The sequence below is a fragment of the Plodia interpunctella genome, chromosome 15 (assembly GCF_027563975.2).
Source record: "Plodia interpunctella isolate USDA-ARS_2022_Savannah chromosome 15, ilPloInte3.2, whole genome shotgun sequence".
NCBI classification, from domain to species: Eukaryota; Metazoa; Arthropoda; class Insecta; order Lepidoptera; family Pyralidae; genus Plodia; species Plodia interpunctella.
In genome coordinates, this window is record NC_071308.1 from 10,193,190 (window position 1) to 10,208,004 (window position 14,815).

Consider the following 14,815-nt stretch of genomic DNA (forward strand, 5'->3'; position numbering starts at 1 on the left):
TATCCTGTGGGACATCGCATACGATTGGGTCCTGCGGTGCCGGCTTCCCCCCGGGACGGGTGTCATCTGCTATGCGGATGACACTCTCTTCACGTCCCGGGGTGCGAACTTCGGTGAGGCGGCGCGGCTGGCCGAAACGGGCCTCGCCCTTTTGGTCGGCCGCATAGAGAGGCTGGGGCTTCGGGTCCGACTGGATAAGACCGAAGTCCTCCTCTTCCGCGGGGCCCGGACGCGAGGACCTCCCCCAGGGGCGCGCCTCCAGGTGGGTCATGAGGAGTTGAGGGTGAGTGCCCAGATGAAATACCTGGGCCTCATCCTCGACGGGAGATGGTCCTTTGTCCCCCACTTCCGAGAGCTGGGGCAAAGGATCGTCAGGACGGCTGCGTCGCTGGGCCGACTCCTGCCCAATCTGGGTGGGCCCAGCGACGCTGTACGGAAGCTGTACTCCGGCGTGTGCCGGAGTATGGCGATGTACGGCGCCCCCGTTTGGGTGGACGCCCTTGCCGCGGAGAATAAGCGCCTTCTCCGGCAGGCGCAGAAGGTGATCGCGGTAAGGGCGATACGGGGGTACCGTACCGTGGCGTACGCTGCGGCCACAGCCCTCGCGGGCGACCCGCCGTGGGAGTTGGTGGCGGAGGTGCTCGCCGAGGTTTACCACTTTGTGGCGAACAGGAGGGAAATCGGCGAGCACCCCTCGCCTGAGATGGTCCGGCGGGTCCGCTTGCGAGGGCAAGCGGAACTCATGCGGAGGTGGGAGGCAGACCTGGCGCGGGCAACGTACGGTGTACGCACAGTGGAGGCCCTGCGCCAGGTCCTGGAGAGATGGATGTTGAGGCGGCGCAAGCCTCTCACCTTCCGCATGACGCAGGTGCTCACCGGGCATGGCTGCTTCGGTGAGTACTTGCACCGCGTGGCCCAGCGGGAGACCGAGCCGGTCTGCCACGATTGTGGCGAGGCTCGGGACACTGCTCAACATGTTCTAGAGCAGTGTCCCAGGTGGAGTCGGCAGCGCCACGATCTGGTGGCAGTGCTCGGTGGAGTGGATCTGTCGCTCCCGAGTGTCGTCAATGCGATGCTCGGGAGTGACGGAGCCTGGGCGGCAGTGGCCTCCTTCTGTGAGACTGTTATGTCACAGAGGGAGGCCGAGGAAAGGAACCGCGAGGACCACCCCCTCGCGGAGCCGATCCGCAGAAGGCGGACGGGGGTGCGACGCAGGCGCTACCTTGCGCGCCTGCAGGCGCCCCCCTAAATCGGTGGGACTAGTCCCACCCGACGGCAGGGGTCCACCAGGTGTCGGTGGGCCCCTGAGAATGGTGAGTCCGGTCTCTGGCGAAAGAGACCGGCCAGTCGCTGAGGCGTCTTGTGTTAGATAGATCCGAGGCGCCTCCCTGTAAAGCGGCCGATGGCACCCGCAGGGGTTTAGTGGGTAGTCTGGGCTGGATAGCGGCCCAGGAGTCCCACACTCAGTGCGTAAATGCATTCCCCTGCGAAAACAAAAAAAAAAAAAAAAAAAAAAAAGGTTAGGTTAGGTTAGGTTAGGTTAGGTTAGGTTAGGTTAGGTTAGGTTAGGTTAGGTTAGGTTAGGTTAGGTTAGGTTGGGGTGCTAGTGCGGGAAACCTCCTCGAGCGCCCGGTCCCTTGAAGGCTTTAGCCTCTCTCACTTTATCCGCAAGGATCCGGTGAGAGCGGCGGGCTGACAAGGGATTCGGGACGGTGCACCCTGGGCGGTAGCCAATAACTCCCTGGTAGTCGGGGTCTTATTGGTTACTGGCGAATATCCTGCTGGTGGGAGCCACTCCTTCCCGTCTGCTTTCAGACGGTGAACGGATGTGGCTCACGTTTAGCGCGGTGGTCTTGGCTTAGGCCAGCGTCGGGCACCTCGTTACCCCATTTCGGGGCCGAGGGTGCTGTGCCACTTTGTGGCCTGTGCCGAGAGGAAGAAAACCTCACCAAAAATAACCCCAATCCTAAGGTTCGGGCGTGCCGATAGGATGAATGGCGGAGGGGGAACTCCGTCCCTAGCGCTCACCATGTAGTGTGGGAGATCAGGGACCTCACCCTTGTAATAAAGGAAACTAATGAAATGGCGAGTAGTAAAAACAATCTACCCCAGGAGGGTACCGGCTTAGCCGGAGAATCCCTTCCCACGCCTTCAGGTGTGGGCTGCCCCACCGTATCTGGGGGGGGCACTAACCGCCTGAGGAACGCAAGTTCCTCCAATTTGACGTCGCAGCCAGAGGCTGGCTCACTATCCGACGCATCGTCGTGGGTGAGCGTGGAGAGCGTCGTGGCGGCGTCCGACGTGGAGATGTCGGAGCCGAGGCGCCGGAAAAGGTGCCGCAATCCGGTGGAGCCGAGGGCTGATGGGTCGGATGGCGAGTCTGCGCCGAAGATCCGCCCACCAACAGCATCGGCAAAGAAAGGGGGCCGACCTAAATCGGCACTGACGGCCGAAGCCAGGCGTGAGCTGGCGGTAGCACGTCGTGATGAGGCTGAACGGGTGGTGACCCGAATGGCTGAAATCGCCCTTGCGAAAAGGGCGACAGTGCTCTGCAGCTCTACGGTGGAGGGCCAAGTCGGAGGTGCCCTTAAAGAACTGGCCGACGCCAATATTGGTGTCATCAGGAAGGTCGCGGCCAGTTCGAATAATCTGAAGGGCACCTTCGTGAAGGGCCTTAAGGAAGCAGCTGCGTCTCTCGAGGAGGTGGTGGCTGTTCTCATCAGGCGCACTGCCAGCGAGGAGGCTGAAAGGCTACAGGCGGAGAATAAACGCCTGGAAAATAAACTGGATGCGCTGCAGAAGGAGATGGTGGAGATGCGTGCTGAAATACAGCGGTCCACGCAGCCTACGGTGTCGCCAGCGCGCACTTCCTTGGCGGACGTCCCTGCTGGGGACATAGAGTCGCTGAAGCGGCTCATATTGGAGACGGCGGGCCCCTTCGTAAACGCCCGCCTGGACGGCATTGAAGATCGTCTCCTGCCGAAACCGCAATGGCGCCCCCCGCTGGCGACGGACAAGCGCCGCACAGGTTCAAACATTGTGGGGACTGTCACGTTGACATCGGAGTCGGAGGAGGAAGATCCCCCTGCGGTCGCTAGCAATGTGGCCCAGTGGAGGAAGACCCCGCTCACCCCCAAGCCCGTAAAAGGTAAGGGTAAGGGGAAGAAAAGTGGGGGGAAGACCTTGGAGTCTAATCCCCCTGGGGCTTCATCGAACTCCTTCGCCCTGTTGGAGTTGGACCCACTGCCATCAACGGCGAAGGCCCCGCCCCCACCTCCTAGAGCAAAGCCAGTGCCGAAAACCGCGGAACCTCTGGCGACACCTCGGTCGGCGCCTCGGTCGGCATCTCAGTCTGCGCCCCAGTCGTTGCCTCAGTCGGCGCCTCAATCGTCGCCTCAGTCAGCGCCTCGACCAGCGCCACGTGCCCTTCCTCCAGCCCCGGCGTCTAGGGATGAATCATGGACGACCGTGGTGAGAAGGGGCACCCGGAAACAGGCGACTTCCGGCACCCGTCCGGGAGATCAGTCTGCCCCCCAGATGGCGGCGATGCCTACTTTGCAGAAGCCTCAGGCTAAGTTGCGTCCTCCGCGCTCGGCTGCCATCCTTCTCAAGATGCAGCCGGATGCCGAAAAAGGGGGCGCCACGTATGGCCAAATTTTGGAGCAGGCGCGGCAGCGGGTTGACATCGGAGAGCTTGGCATCTCCGGTGTTAAGCTAAAGAGAGCGGCCACCGGTGCCCGTATCATCGAAATTGCGGGCACCGAAAGAGATGCCAAGGCTGACGCCCTGGCCACCAAATTGAGGGAGGTGATGGACCCTCAATTGGTCGATGTGTCCCGCCCCCAGAAGTGTGTGGACCTGCGCGTGATGGGGCTCTGCGACTCGGCCACCCAGGACCTGGTGCGCGGTGCGGTCTCCCGGGTTGCTCAGTGCCCCGATACTGCCGTAAAAGTTGGGGAGATCCGGGTGGACCGCACTGGCACCCGAACAGTGTGGGTACGGTGTCCCGTCGTGGCGGCTAAAAGGTTGACCGCGCCTGGCACGCGTCTCCTTGTTGGCTGGGTGTCGGCGCAGGTGAAACTGCTGCCGACGAAACTAATGCAGTGCTACCGCTGCCTGGAGGTTGGCCATGTCAGCCAGGTATGCACTGCAGCGGTGGATAGGAGCACGCTGTGCTACAGGTGTGGCAAACCAGGCCATAAGGCCTCCCAGTGCACGTCCGCAGTTGCGAACTGCGTGTTGTGCTCTGAGTCTGGCAAACCGGCGGGACACCGGGTCGCGAGTGCGGCGTGCCCGAGTGCGCGCAGGAAGAGAGGTGGAAGGCGGGGTGCGTCCGCGGCTACGGCCCAGACGCAGCCCGCCCGTGCGGCTCAGCGAGCCGAGCCGATGGAGACGGGGGCCTCCCAATAGTTATGGCTCTCAAAGTTCTCCAGGCGAATATCAACCACTGTGCCAGGGCGCAAGACCTGCTGGCCCAGAGCGTGGCGCAGTGGTTGATAGACGTGACGGTAGTCGCTGAGCCGTACTTTGTCCCCCCTAGGGACAACTGGGTGGCGGACCGTGACGGCATGGTCGCCATTGTCTCGTCGGCGAGCTCTTCGCCTCCAATGAGTGTGGTGCGCGGTCATGGAGCGGTCTCGGCTCGTCTGGGCGACTTAGTTGTGGTAGGGGTATATTTCTCTCCCAACCGTCCACTCAGCGAGTTCGAGGCGTTCCTGGCCGAAGTCGAGGCGCTTGTCCACAGGAGCCATCCTCTCCCTGTGCTTGTTGTTGGGGATCTCAATGCCAAGTCAATGGCCTGGGGATCTCCAGCAACAGATGCCCGGGGTGAGGTTATGGAGGAATGGCTCATCACCGTCGGACTGGCGGTGTTGAATAGGGGCACAGTTAACACGTGTGTGCGGCAACAGGGCGGGTCAATAGTGGACGTTTCGCTTGCTAGCCCTGCCCTGGCAACCCGTGTTCAGGGTTGGGAGGTGTTGGAGGACGTGGAGACGCTCTCCGATCATCGCTACGTGCGGTTTGATCTTTCCGCGTCCTCGGTCGCTCCGAGCGGCCCTAGCTGGGCCCCGAACGAGATCGGTCCACGGTGGCAATTAAAGCGCCTCGACAAGGAGTTGCTCCACGAGGCGGCTATCATACAAGCCTGGTGCCGTGCGCCAGTAAACGTGGTGGTTGAGGATGAGACCGAGTGGTTCCGCGGCGCTATGACAGCGGTGTGTAACGCGTCAATGCCCCGGAACAGTACTCGTCCTCCCAGAAGGTGGGTGTACTGGTGGTCTCCAGAGCTTTCGCGGCTACGCGAAGCCTGCATTGCTGCGAGACGCCAGTACGCCCGGTACCGGAGGAGACGGCGCCGGGATGAGAACGTAGAGGCCGCCTTGTGTGCAGCGTTAGTGGAGGCGAAGAGCGCGCTGACGAACGAGATTGCGGCCGCCAAGGAAGCGGCCAGGGAGGAGCTGCTGGCTTCGCTGGATCGCGATCCGTGGGGGCGTCCGTATAAGCTGGTCCGCAACAAGACTCGGCCATACGGTGTCCCTTTGACGCAGAGCTTGGAGCCGCAGCTCCTCGGCGAGGTAGTTGCCGCTTTGTTCCCGCAGGGAGTGGCATTCCAGCCCCCCAGCATGGCTCCACCATTGGATGTGGGGCTTGAGGACCGGGAGGAAATTCCTGAGATCACTCGGGACGAGTTTGGCGCGGCCGTGCTCAGGCTACGCGCCAAGAATACCGCCCCGGGTCCAGATGGTATTCCAGGTCGAGCGTTGGTCCTCGTTCTAGACGTCCTGGGGGAGCGACTGAGGGGGTTGTTTAACGCCTGTTTCGGGCAGGGAAGGTTTCCCAAGGCGTGGAAAGCGGGACGTTTGGTCCTGCTACGGAAGGAGGGACGACCGGCGGATTCCCCGTCTGGCTTTCGTCTAATCGTAGTGCTCGACGAGGCAGGCAAATTGCTGGAAAAAGTCACTGCTGACCGCCTCGTCGAGCACCTGGAGAGAGTAGGTCCTGACCTCGCGGATTGCCAGTACGGGTTCCGCCGGAAGAAGTCAACCGTCCACGCCGTTCTGAGGGTGAAGTCCATGGCGCAGGATGCGGTCTCCCAGGGTGAGGTGGTCGTGGTGGTGTCTCTTGATATCGCCAATGCCTTCAACTCCCTCCCCTGGCCGTGCATTATGGAGGCACTTCGCTACCACGGGGTGCCGGCCTACCTGCGCCGGATCGTCCAGGACTACCTCTCAGATAGGAGGATAGTATTCCCTGCTCGAGATGGTTGGAAGGAGAGCACAATGACGCGCGGTGTTCCACAGGGTTCTGTCTTAGGACCGCTCCTGTGGAACATCGGATACGACTGGGTGCTGCGGGCCGTAAATCCACCAGGTGTGGAGTTGGTGTGTTATGCCGACGACACCCTGGTCGCGGCCCGTGGAGCCACATATCGAGAGGCGTCATTGGTCGCTACTGCGGGAGTAGCGCAAGTGGTGCGCCGAATCCGCCGGCTGGGTCTGGAGGTAGCCCTTCAAAAATCCGAGGCGTTGTGCTTTCACGGCCCTCGAAGGGGGCCCCCGCCAGACTCCAGCTTGACGGTTGGCGGGGTTCAGATCGCCATCAAGCCGACGATGCGGTACCTAGGCATCGTCCTTGATGGCAGATGGAATTTCGGCGCCCACTTTGCGGCGTTGGTGCCGCGCGTGATGGCGGCGGCTGGTGCGCTGACACGGCTCTTGCCAAATATCGGAGGTCCGGAGGCGTCCTGCAGACGCTTGTACATAGGGGTCGTGCGATCCATGGCCCTCTATGGTGCCCCCATCTGGGCAGAGGCCCTGAGTAACCAAAATATCGCTCTTCTGCGACGTCCGCAGAGGGTGATGGCAATCAGGGCCTCCAGAGGTTATCGCACGATCTCCTGTGAGGCAGCGTGCATGCTGGCCGGTAGTATTCCTTGGGACTTAGAAGCCAGGACCCTCGCGTCTCTGTTCAAATGGCGTGAGGAGGCACTAGCCCGGGGCCACCGGCCAGCACCTAGGGAGATTGCGGGGCGCCGCAACGAGCTGTGTCAGCGCAGCATTCAGGAGTGGAGCCACAGGTTGGAGCGGCCCTCTGCTGGGCGTAGAACCGTCGAGGCTATTCGTCCAGTTTTGGCCCAGTGGTTGGCGAAGCAGCACGGTTCGCTTTCGTACCGCTTGACGCAGATGCTTTCAGGGCATGGTTGCTTCGGGGGGTATCTGTGTCGAATAGCGGGGCGTGAGCCGTCTGCCGTTTGCCACCATTGCGACGGATGTGCTGACGAGGACGCCCAGCACACTTTGGAGGACTGCCCAGCCTGGGACGAAGACCGCGCGCAGCTGCGCGCGGTTGTGGGGGACGACCTCTCCCTGCCGGCTGTCGTAAGACAGATGGCCCACAGCGAGACGTCGTGGACAGCGGTGCAGGCCTTTGCGGAGAGCGTAATGCTCCGCAAAGAGGCGGCGGAAAGGGAGAGGGAGGATACAACCGACCTCCCCATTCGCCGCCGGCGCACAGGGCGCAGGAGGCGGGCATACGCCCTGCACCTGCTGCCCCCACAATAGGGCCGGTCGGGTGGCGGAAACGGGATTTCCCGTCGCCCGGCTTAACGGCCCCCGGGTAGAAAGGCGCGCCCATGCCAAGCGCGCCTTTACCCAAGCGGGTAGAAGGCTGACGAGCCGTCCCGCTGGCCGCTCCGAGGAGAGCGGCCGAGCCGAGGCCGCCGTGGTAGCGGCCGCCGCGCCGGGGCTGTGGAGCGAGAGTAGCACATGGTCCCGGCACAAATGCGGTTGGCGTTGGCATCGTGTGGTTTTAGTGGGTTCAAGTCCCACACACCTGTCCGGCTTCCCGTGGCCGGATGGACGGGACGAGGGTCTTTCCACACGTTAAAAAAAAAAAAAAAAAAAAAAGGTTAGGTTAGGTTAGGTTAGGTTGGGGTGCTCCAATGAGTGTGGTGCGCGGTCATGGAGCGGTCTCGGCTCGTCTGGGCGACTTAGTTGTGGTAGGGGTTTATTTCTCTCCCAACCGTCCACTCAGCGAGTTCGAGGCGTTCCTGGCCGAAGTCGAGGCGCTTGTCCACAGGAGCCATCCTCTCCCTGTGCTTGTTGTTGGGGATCTCAATGCCAAGTCAACGGCCTGGGGATCTCCAGCAACAGATGCCCGGGGTGAGGTTATGGAGGAATGGCTCATCACCGTCGGACTGGCGGTGTTGAATAGGGGCACAGTTAACACGTGTGTGCGGCAACAGGGCGGGTCAATAGTGGACGTTTCGCTTGCTAGCCCTGCCCTGGCAACCCGTGTTCAGGGTTGGGAGGTGTTGGAGGACGTGGAGACGCTCTCCGATCATCGCTACGTGCGGTTTGATCTTTCCGCGTCCTCGGTCGCTCCGAGCGGCCCTAGCTGGGCCCCGAACGAGATCGGTCCACGGTGGCAATTAAAGCGCCTCGACAAGGAGTTGCTCCACGAGGCGGCTATCATACAAGCCTGGTGCCGTGCGCCAGTAAACGTGGTGGTTGAGGATGAGACCGAGTGGTTCCGCGGCGCTATGACAGCGGTGTGTAACGCGTCAATGCCCCGGAACAGTACTCGTCCTCCCAGAAGGTGGGTGTACTGGTGGTCTCCAGAGCTTTCGCGGCTACGCGAAGCCTGCATTGCTGCGAGACGCCAGTACGCCCGGTACCGGAGGAGACGGCGCCGGGATGAGAACGTAGAGGCCGCCTTGTGTGCAGCGTTAGTGGAGGCGAAGAGCGCGCTGACGAACGAGATTGCGGCCGCCAAGGAAGCGGCCAGGGAGGAGCTGCTGGCTTCGCTGGATCGCGATCCGTGGGGGCGTCCGTATAAGCTGGTCCGCAACAAGACTCGGCCATACGGTGTCCCTTTGACGCAGAGCTTGGAGCCGCAGCTCCTCGGCGAGGTAGTTGCCGCTTTGTTCCCGCAGGGAGCGGCATTCCAGCCCCCCAGCATGGCTCCACCATTGGATGTGGGGCTTGAGGACCGGGAGGAAATTCCTGAGATCACTCGGGACGAGTTTGGCGCGGCCGTGCTCAGGCTACGCGCCAAGAATACCGCCCCGGGTCCAGATGGTATTCCAGGTCGAGCGTTGGTCCTCGTTCTAGACGTCCTGGGGGAGCGACTGAGGGGGTTGTTTAACGCCTGTTTCGGGCAGGGAAGGTTTCCCAAGGCGTGGAAAGCGGGACGTTTGGTCCTGCTACGGAAGGAGGGACGACCGGCGGATTCCCCGTCTGGCTTTCGTCCAATCGTAGTGCTCGACGAGGCAGGCAAATTGCTGGAAAAAGTCACTGCTGACCGCCTCGTCGAGCACCTGGAGAGAGTAGGTCCTGACCTCGCGGATTGCCAGTACGGGTTCCGCCGGAAGAAGTCAACCGTCCACGCCGTTCTGAGGGTGAAGTCCATGGCGCAGGATGCGGTCTCCCAGGGTGAGGTGGTCGTGGTGGTGTCTCTTGATATCGCCAATGCCTTCAACTCCCTCCCCTGGCCGTGCATTATGGGGGCACTTCGCTACCACGGGGTGCCGGCCTACCTGCGCCGGATCGTCCAGGACTACCTCTCAGATAGGAGGATAGTATTCCCTGCTCGAGATGGTTGGAAGGAGAGCACAATGACGCGCGGTGTTCCACAGGGTTCTGTCTTAGGACCGCTCCTGTGGAACATCGGATACGACTGGGTGCTGCGGGCCGTAAATCCACCAGGTGTGAAGTTGGTGTGTTATGCCGACGACACCCTGGTCGCGGCCCGTGGAGCCACATATCGAGAGGCGTCATTGGTCGCTACTGCGGGAGTAGCGCAAGTGGTGCGCCGAATCCGCCGGCTGGGTCTGGAGGTAGCCCTTCAAAAATCCGAGGCGTTGTGCTTTCACGGCCCTCGAAGGGGGCCCCCGCCAGACTCCAGCTTGACGGTTGGCGGGGTTCAGATCGCCATCAAGCCGACGATGCGGTACCTAGGCATCGTCCTTGATGGCAGATGGAATTTCGGCGCCCACTTTGCGGCGTTGGTGCCGCGCGTGATGGCGGCGGCTGGTGCGCTGACACGGCTCTTGCCAAATATCGGAGGTCCGGAGGCGTCCTGCAGACGCTTGTACATAGGGGTCGTGCGATCCATGGCCCTCTATGGTGCCCCCATCTGGGCAGAGGCCCTGAGTAACCAAAATATCGCTCTTCTGCGACGTCCGCAGAGGGTGATGGCAATCAGGGCCTCCAGAGGTTATCGCACGATCTCCTGTGAGGCAGCGTGCATGCTGGCCGGTAGTATTCCTTGGGACTTAGAAGCCAGGACCCTCGCGTCTCTGTTCAAATGGCGTGAGGAGGCACTAGCCCGGGGCCACCGGCCAGCACCTAGGGAGATTGCGGGGCGCCGCAACGAGCTGTGTCAGCGCAGCATTCAGGAGTGGAGCCACAGGTTGGAGCGGCCCTCTGCTGGGCGTAGAACCGTCGAGGCTATTCGTCCAGTTTTGGCCCAGTGGTTGGCGAAGCAGCACGGTTCGCTTTCGTACCGCTTGACGCAGATGCTTTCAGGGCATGGTTGCTTCGGGGGGTATCTGTGTCGAATAGCGGGGCGTGAGCCGTCTGCCGTTTGCCACCATTGCGACGGATGTGCTGACGAGGACGCCCAGCACACTTTGGAGGACTGCCCAGCCTGGGACGAAGACCGCGCGCAGCTGCGCGCGGTTGTGGGGGACGACCTCTCCCTGCCGGCTGTCGTAAGACAGATGGCCCACAGCGAGACGTCGTGGACAGCGGTGCAGGCCTTTGCAGAGAGCGTAATGCTCCGCAAAGAGGCGGCGGAAAGGGAGAGGGAGGATACAACCGACCTCCCCATTCGCCGCCGGCGCACAGGGCGCAGGAGGCGGGCATACGCCCTGCACCTGCTGCCCCCACAATAGGGCCGGTCGGGTGGCGGAAACGGGATTTCCCGTCGCCCGGCTTAACGGCCCCCGGGTAGAAAGGCGCGCCCATGCCAAGCGCGCCTTTACCCAAGCGGGTAGAAGGCTGACGAGCCGTCCCGCTGGCCGCTCCGAGGAGAGCGGCCGAGCCGAGGCCGCCGTGGTAGCGGCCGCCGCGCCGGGGCTGTGGAGCGAGAGTAGCACATGGTCCCGGCACAAATGCGGTTGGCGTTGGCATCGTGTGGTTTTAGTGGGTTCAAGTCCCACACACCTGTCCGGCTTCCCGTGGCCGGATGGACGGGACGAGGGTCTTTCCACACGTTAAAAAAAAAAAAAAAAAAAAAAAAAAAAAAAAAAAAAAAAAAAAAAAAAAAAAAAAAAAAAAAAAAAAAAAAAAAAAAAAAAAAGGTTAGGTTAGGTTAGGTTAGGTTAGGTTAGGTTAGGTTAGGTTAGGTTAGGTTAGGTTAGGTTAGCGCTCCATATTGCGTGCTGCCATTGGAGACGACCTCTCGCTGCCTTCTGTGGTTCGATCTATGGTCGGCAGCGAGACGTCGTGGGCGGCGATGCAGGTCTTTGCGGAGTCAGTAATGCTCCGCAAAGAGGCGGCGGAAAGAGACCGGGAGGTAACTGCCGACCTGGCCATCCGTCGCCGGCGCCCGGGGCGCAGGCGCCGGGCTTTTGCTCGGTACTTGCTACCCCCATAACGAGGGTCGGTCGGGTGGCGGTAGCGGGTTTTCCGCTGCCCGGCATACGACCCTCCGGGTTGAAGGCGCACGATGTGTTCCGTGCGCCTCCCCCTTTTGGACGGAGAGTGCGAGCTCGGTGAAGCTCCCCCCGTAAGGGTTCGCTCCATTCCCCTTCCGTTTTGGAAGGGCGAATGAGAGAGGAACACCATTATAGCCGCGTCGGAGTCGTGGAGGTTTGTTGTTCCCATAACTCCGACAAAAGCGGCCGAGTATGAACACCGGGTGGTTTTTTAGTGGGTTCATGCCCCACATACCCGTCTGGCTTCCCGCGGCTAGACGGCAAGACGAAGGTCTTTTTCCACTCGAAAAAAAAAAAAAAAAAAAAAAAAAAAGGTTAGGTTAGGTTAGGTTAGGTTAGGTTAGGTTAGGTTAGGTTAGGTTAGGTTAGGTTAGGTTAGGTTAGGTTAGGTTAGGTTAGGTTAGGTTAGGTTAGGTTAGGTTAGGTTAGGTTAGGTTAGGTTAGGTTAGGTTAGGTTAGGTTAGGTTAGGTTAGGTTAGGTTAGGTTAGGTTAGGTTAGGTTAGGTTAGGTTAGGTTGGGGTGCTAAGTGCGGGAAACCTCCTCGAGTGCCCATTCCCTTGAACGTTTACCTCTCTCTCTTAATCCTCTTGGATTCGGTTAGAGCGGTGGCTGACAAGGGATTTGGGACGGTGCACCCTGGGCGGCAGCCAACAACTCTCCGTTATGCGGGGTCTTGTTGGTTGTTGGCCAATATCCTGCTAACCAGCCACTCTCTCCTGTCTGAACAATCAGACAGTGAGCAGCAGATGTGGCTTGCGCGGCGTTCAGGTCTTGGACGTGGACCTGCGTCGGGCAACTCGTTACCCCAAATACTGGGGCCGAGGGTGCTGTGCTATTAAAAGCCAGCGCCGCGAGGAAGAAAACCTCATCAAAAATAACCCCAATCCCAAGGTCTGGCGTGCCGATGGGATGAATGGCGGGGGGGGAACCCCGTCCCGAGCGCTCACATGAGTGTAGGAGGAGTCAGGGACCTCACCCTGATCAAAAAAGGAAAATATGAAATGGCGAGTGACAAAAACTATTTACCCCAGGAGGGTACCAGCTTCGCTGGAGAATCCCTCTCTGCATCTTCGGATGTGGACAGCCTCACCGTATCTGGGGGGGGCATCAACCGCCATAGGGACGCAAGTCCCTCTCAACAATCAGTCCAGACGGACTCTGACAACGACAGCGACTCTAGTCTCCCAGAGGCTTTGCTGAACGAGGAGAACAGAGGTGGCAGGGGTAGTGCTCCCCTGAAAAGGAAAGCACCGGAAGTATCAGGAGCTATGGAACGAGGTCCTAAAATCAACACCGCCATCAGGGGCCGGCCTCGCACACCAGGTATGCGGCGCACACAAGGCGCAACTGAAGGCCGTAAACGCGCCACTGTAGTGGACGAGCACTTGGGGGTGGTCCGGGCTGCTGCCAACAGGGTGCTCGAAGAAGCCGATAAGTCCGGAAACCTCAAAGGGACGGTGTGGCGGGCCATGAAAGAGTCCTGCCAACAAATATTGGAAGCTGCCGAGAAAATCGAGGCCCAACAGGTGGAATCGGAAGCAGTTCGAATACTCACAGCGGACAATAAAAGGATGAGGGAACAGCTAGAACTTCTACAGAAGGAAACAAAGGCGCTCCGTACGGCCTACTCCGAAAAGGCGGCTGCGCCTTTAACCTCAGGGACGGGAATCACAAGGACCGAAATCCAAGAAGTCCTTGCGGACTTTAAGGAATCCTTAGAAAGGGACCTGTTTCTGAGATTGGGGGGCATGGTTACGGATCGGCTTAAGGAGGCTGAAAAAAGGGGCATTCTTGCTCCCGAGCCGATTATGCGCCCGCCCCTTACGACAGATAAGAGGCCAAATGAGGTTGAACGCCAAAACCATGAAGAGGAACGGCCAACAACACTAATGTCATCCGCAAGACCTGGACCAGCGGCGCGAAATACAACCCGTCGCAGGCCACAGCCGCAGGAGGAAGAGCCACAGCCTGGCCCCTCTCAGACAACTGAAGCTCCTCTGACCAACCAGGAGAAGGAAGGATGGGCCACTGTGGTGAAAAAGAAAAAAGGCAAGAGGGGAAAAGGCAAGGGGCACGGAAAAAATTCCCCCCCTGACAAGCTGAAACCCACCCAAGCCCAGGTCCGAACCCCCGGGGTGTCTGCGAAGCCGCCACCTAAGAAAATGTTCACCCCACCAAAGTCGTCGGCGGTGGTGGTAACCCTACGGCCGGAATCCAAAATGGATTACAAATCAGTTATGGCCAGGGTCACCACCCTTAAGCTACCGTCCATTGGGGTGAACCACGTGGCGGTAAGGAGAACTGCTACCGGGGCTCGCATTATTGAGATCCCCGGAGCTCACAGTGCGGTCTCCGCTGACACCCTGGCCGAAAAATTAAGGGAGATGGTGGGCGATGAAGCCCAAATATCACGGCCATATAAAACGGCACAAATAAAAATTTATGGCTTCGATGAGTCAGTGACCCAGGAGTCCCTAAAGGAAGCTGCAGCTGAAGCTGGAAACTGTCCACCGGGACAGATAAGGGTTGGCGCTATTCGCACGGCACCTGACCAGACCGGGGCGTCTATTCTAACTTGCCCTGTAGCAGCCGCCAACAATTTGATCAAAGCCGGACGCCTACTGGTCGGATGGTCGGCCGCCAAAATCAAGGGGCTCGAGGCCCTGCCCATGCGATGCTTCCGCTGCATGGGCTTGGGCCACACTAGGGCCCTCTGTCCGTCTCCGGTGGACAGATCCAATGTGTGCCACCGATGCGGCCAAACGGGCCACATGACGGTGGAATGTAGCGCCAAGGAGCCATGGTGTGCCGTGTGCCACGCCGCAAAGCTCCCGGCGGGGCACGTAATGGGGGGAAAGGCCTGCAACCCCCCACGCACCAGGGGTAAGACGGCCCTGGCTACGAGGGAGGTCTCGGAGGGTCGACTAATGGAACATTAATGCCAACACGACCCTCCCACCACCTGGAAGTTCTGCAGGCCAATGTCAACCACTGCGCCCGTGCCCAAGACCTCCTAGTCCAGCACGTGGCGGAGTGGGGCATTGGCGCTGCCATAGTGTCGGAACCCTATTACGTCCCCCCGCTTTCCAACTGGGCTGGCGACACTGAGGGGCTGGTGGCGGTTACTGCTCCCCAAATCGGAAACCACCCAC

At 60.4% G+C, this 14,815-nt stretch overlaps 1 protein-coding gene across 1 annotated transcript; it reads left to right on the plus strand.

Annotated features, from left to right (window-relative positions):
• The first annotated feature begins 12,610 nt into the window (after positions 1–12,610).
• Positions 12,611–14,602, plus strand: LOC128676101 (uncharacterized). The gene has a single exon (XM_053756047.1). It carries the CDS (start codon positions 12,611–12,613, stop codon positions 14,600–14,602), a length of 1,992 nt encoding a protein of 663 aa, XP_053612022.1.
• Positions 14,603–14,815: the final 213 nt, after the last annotated feature.

Excerpts from the sequence above, each read along its gene's own strand:
- LOC128676101 (XM_053756047.1), top strand. The coding sequence starts at position 12,611 with ATGAGTGTAGGAGGAGTCAGGGACCTCACCCTGATCAAAAAAGGAAAA.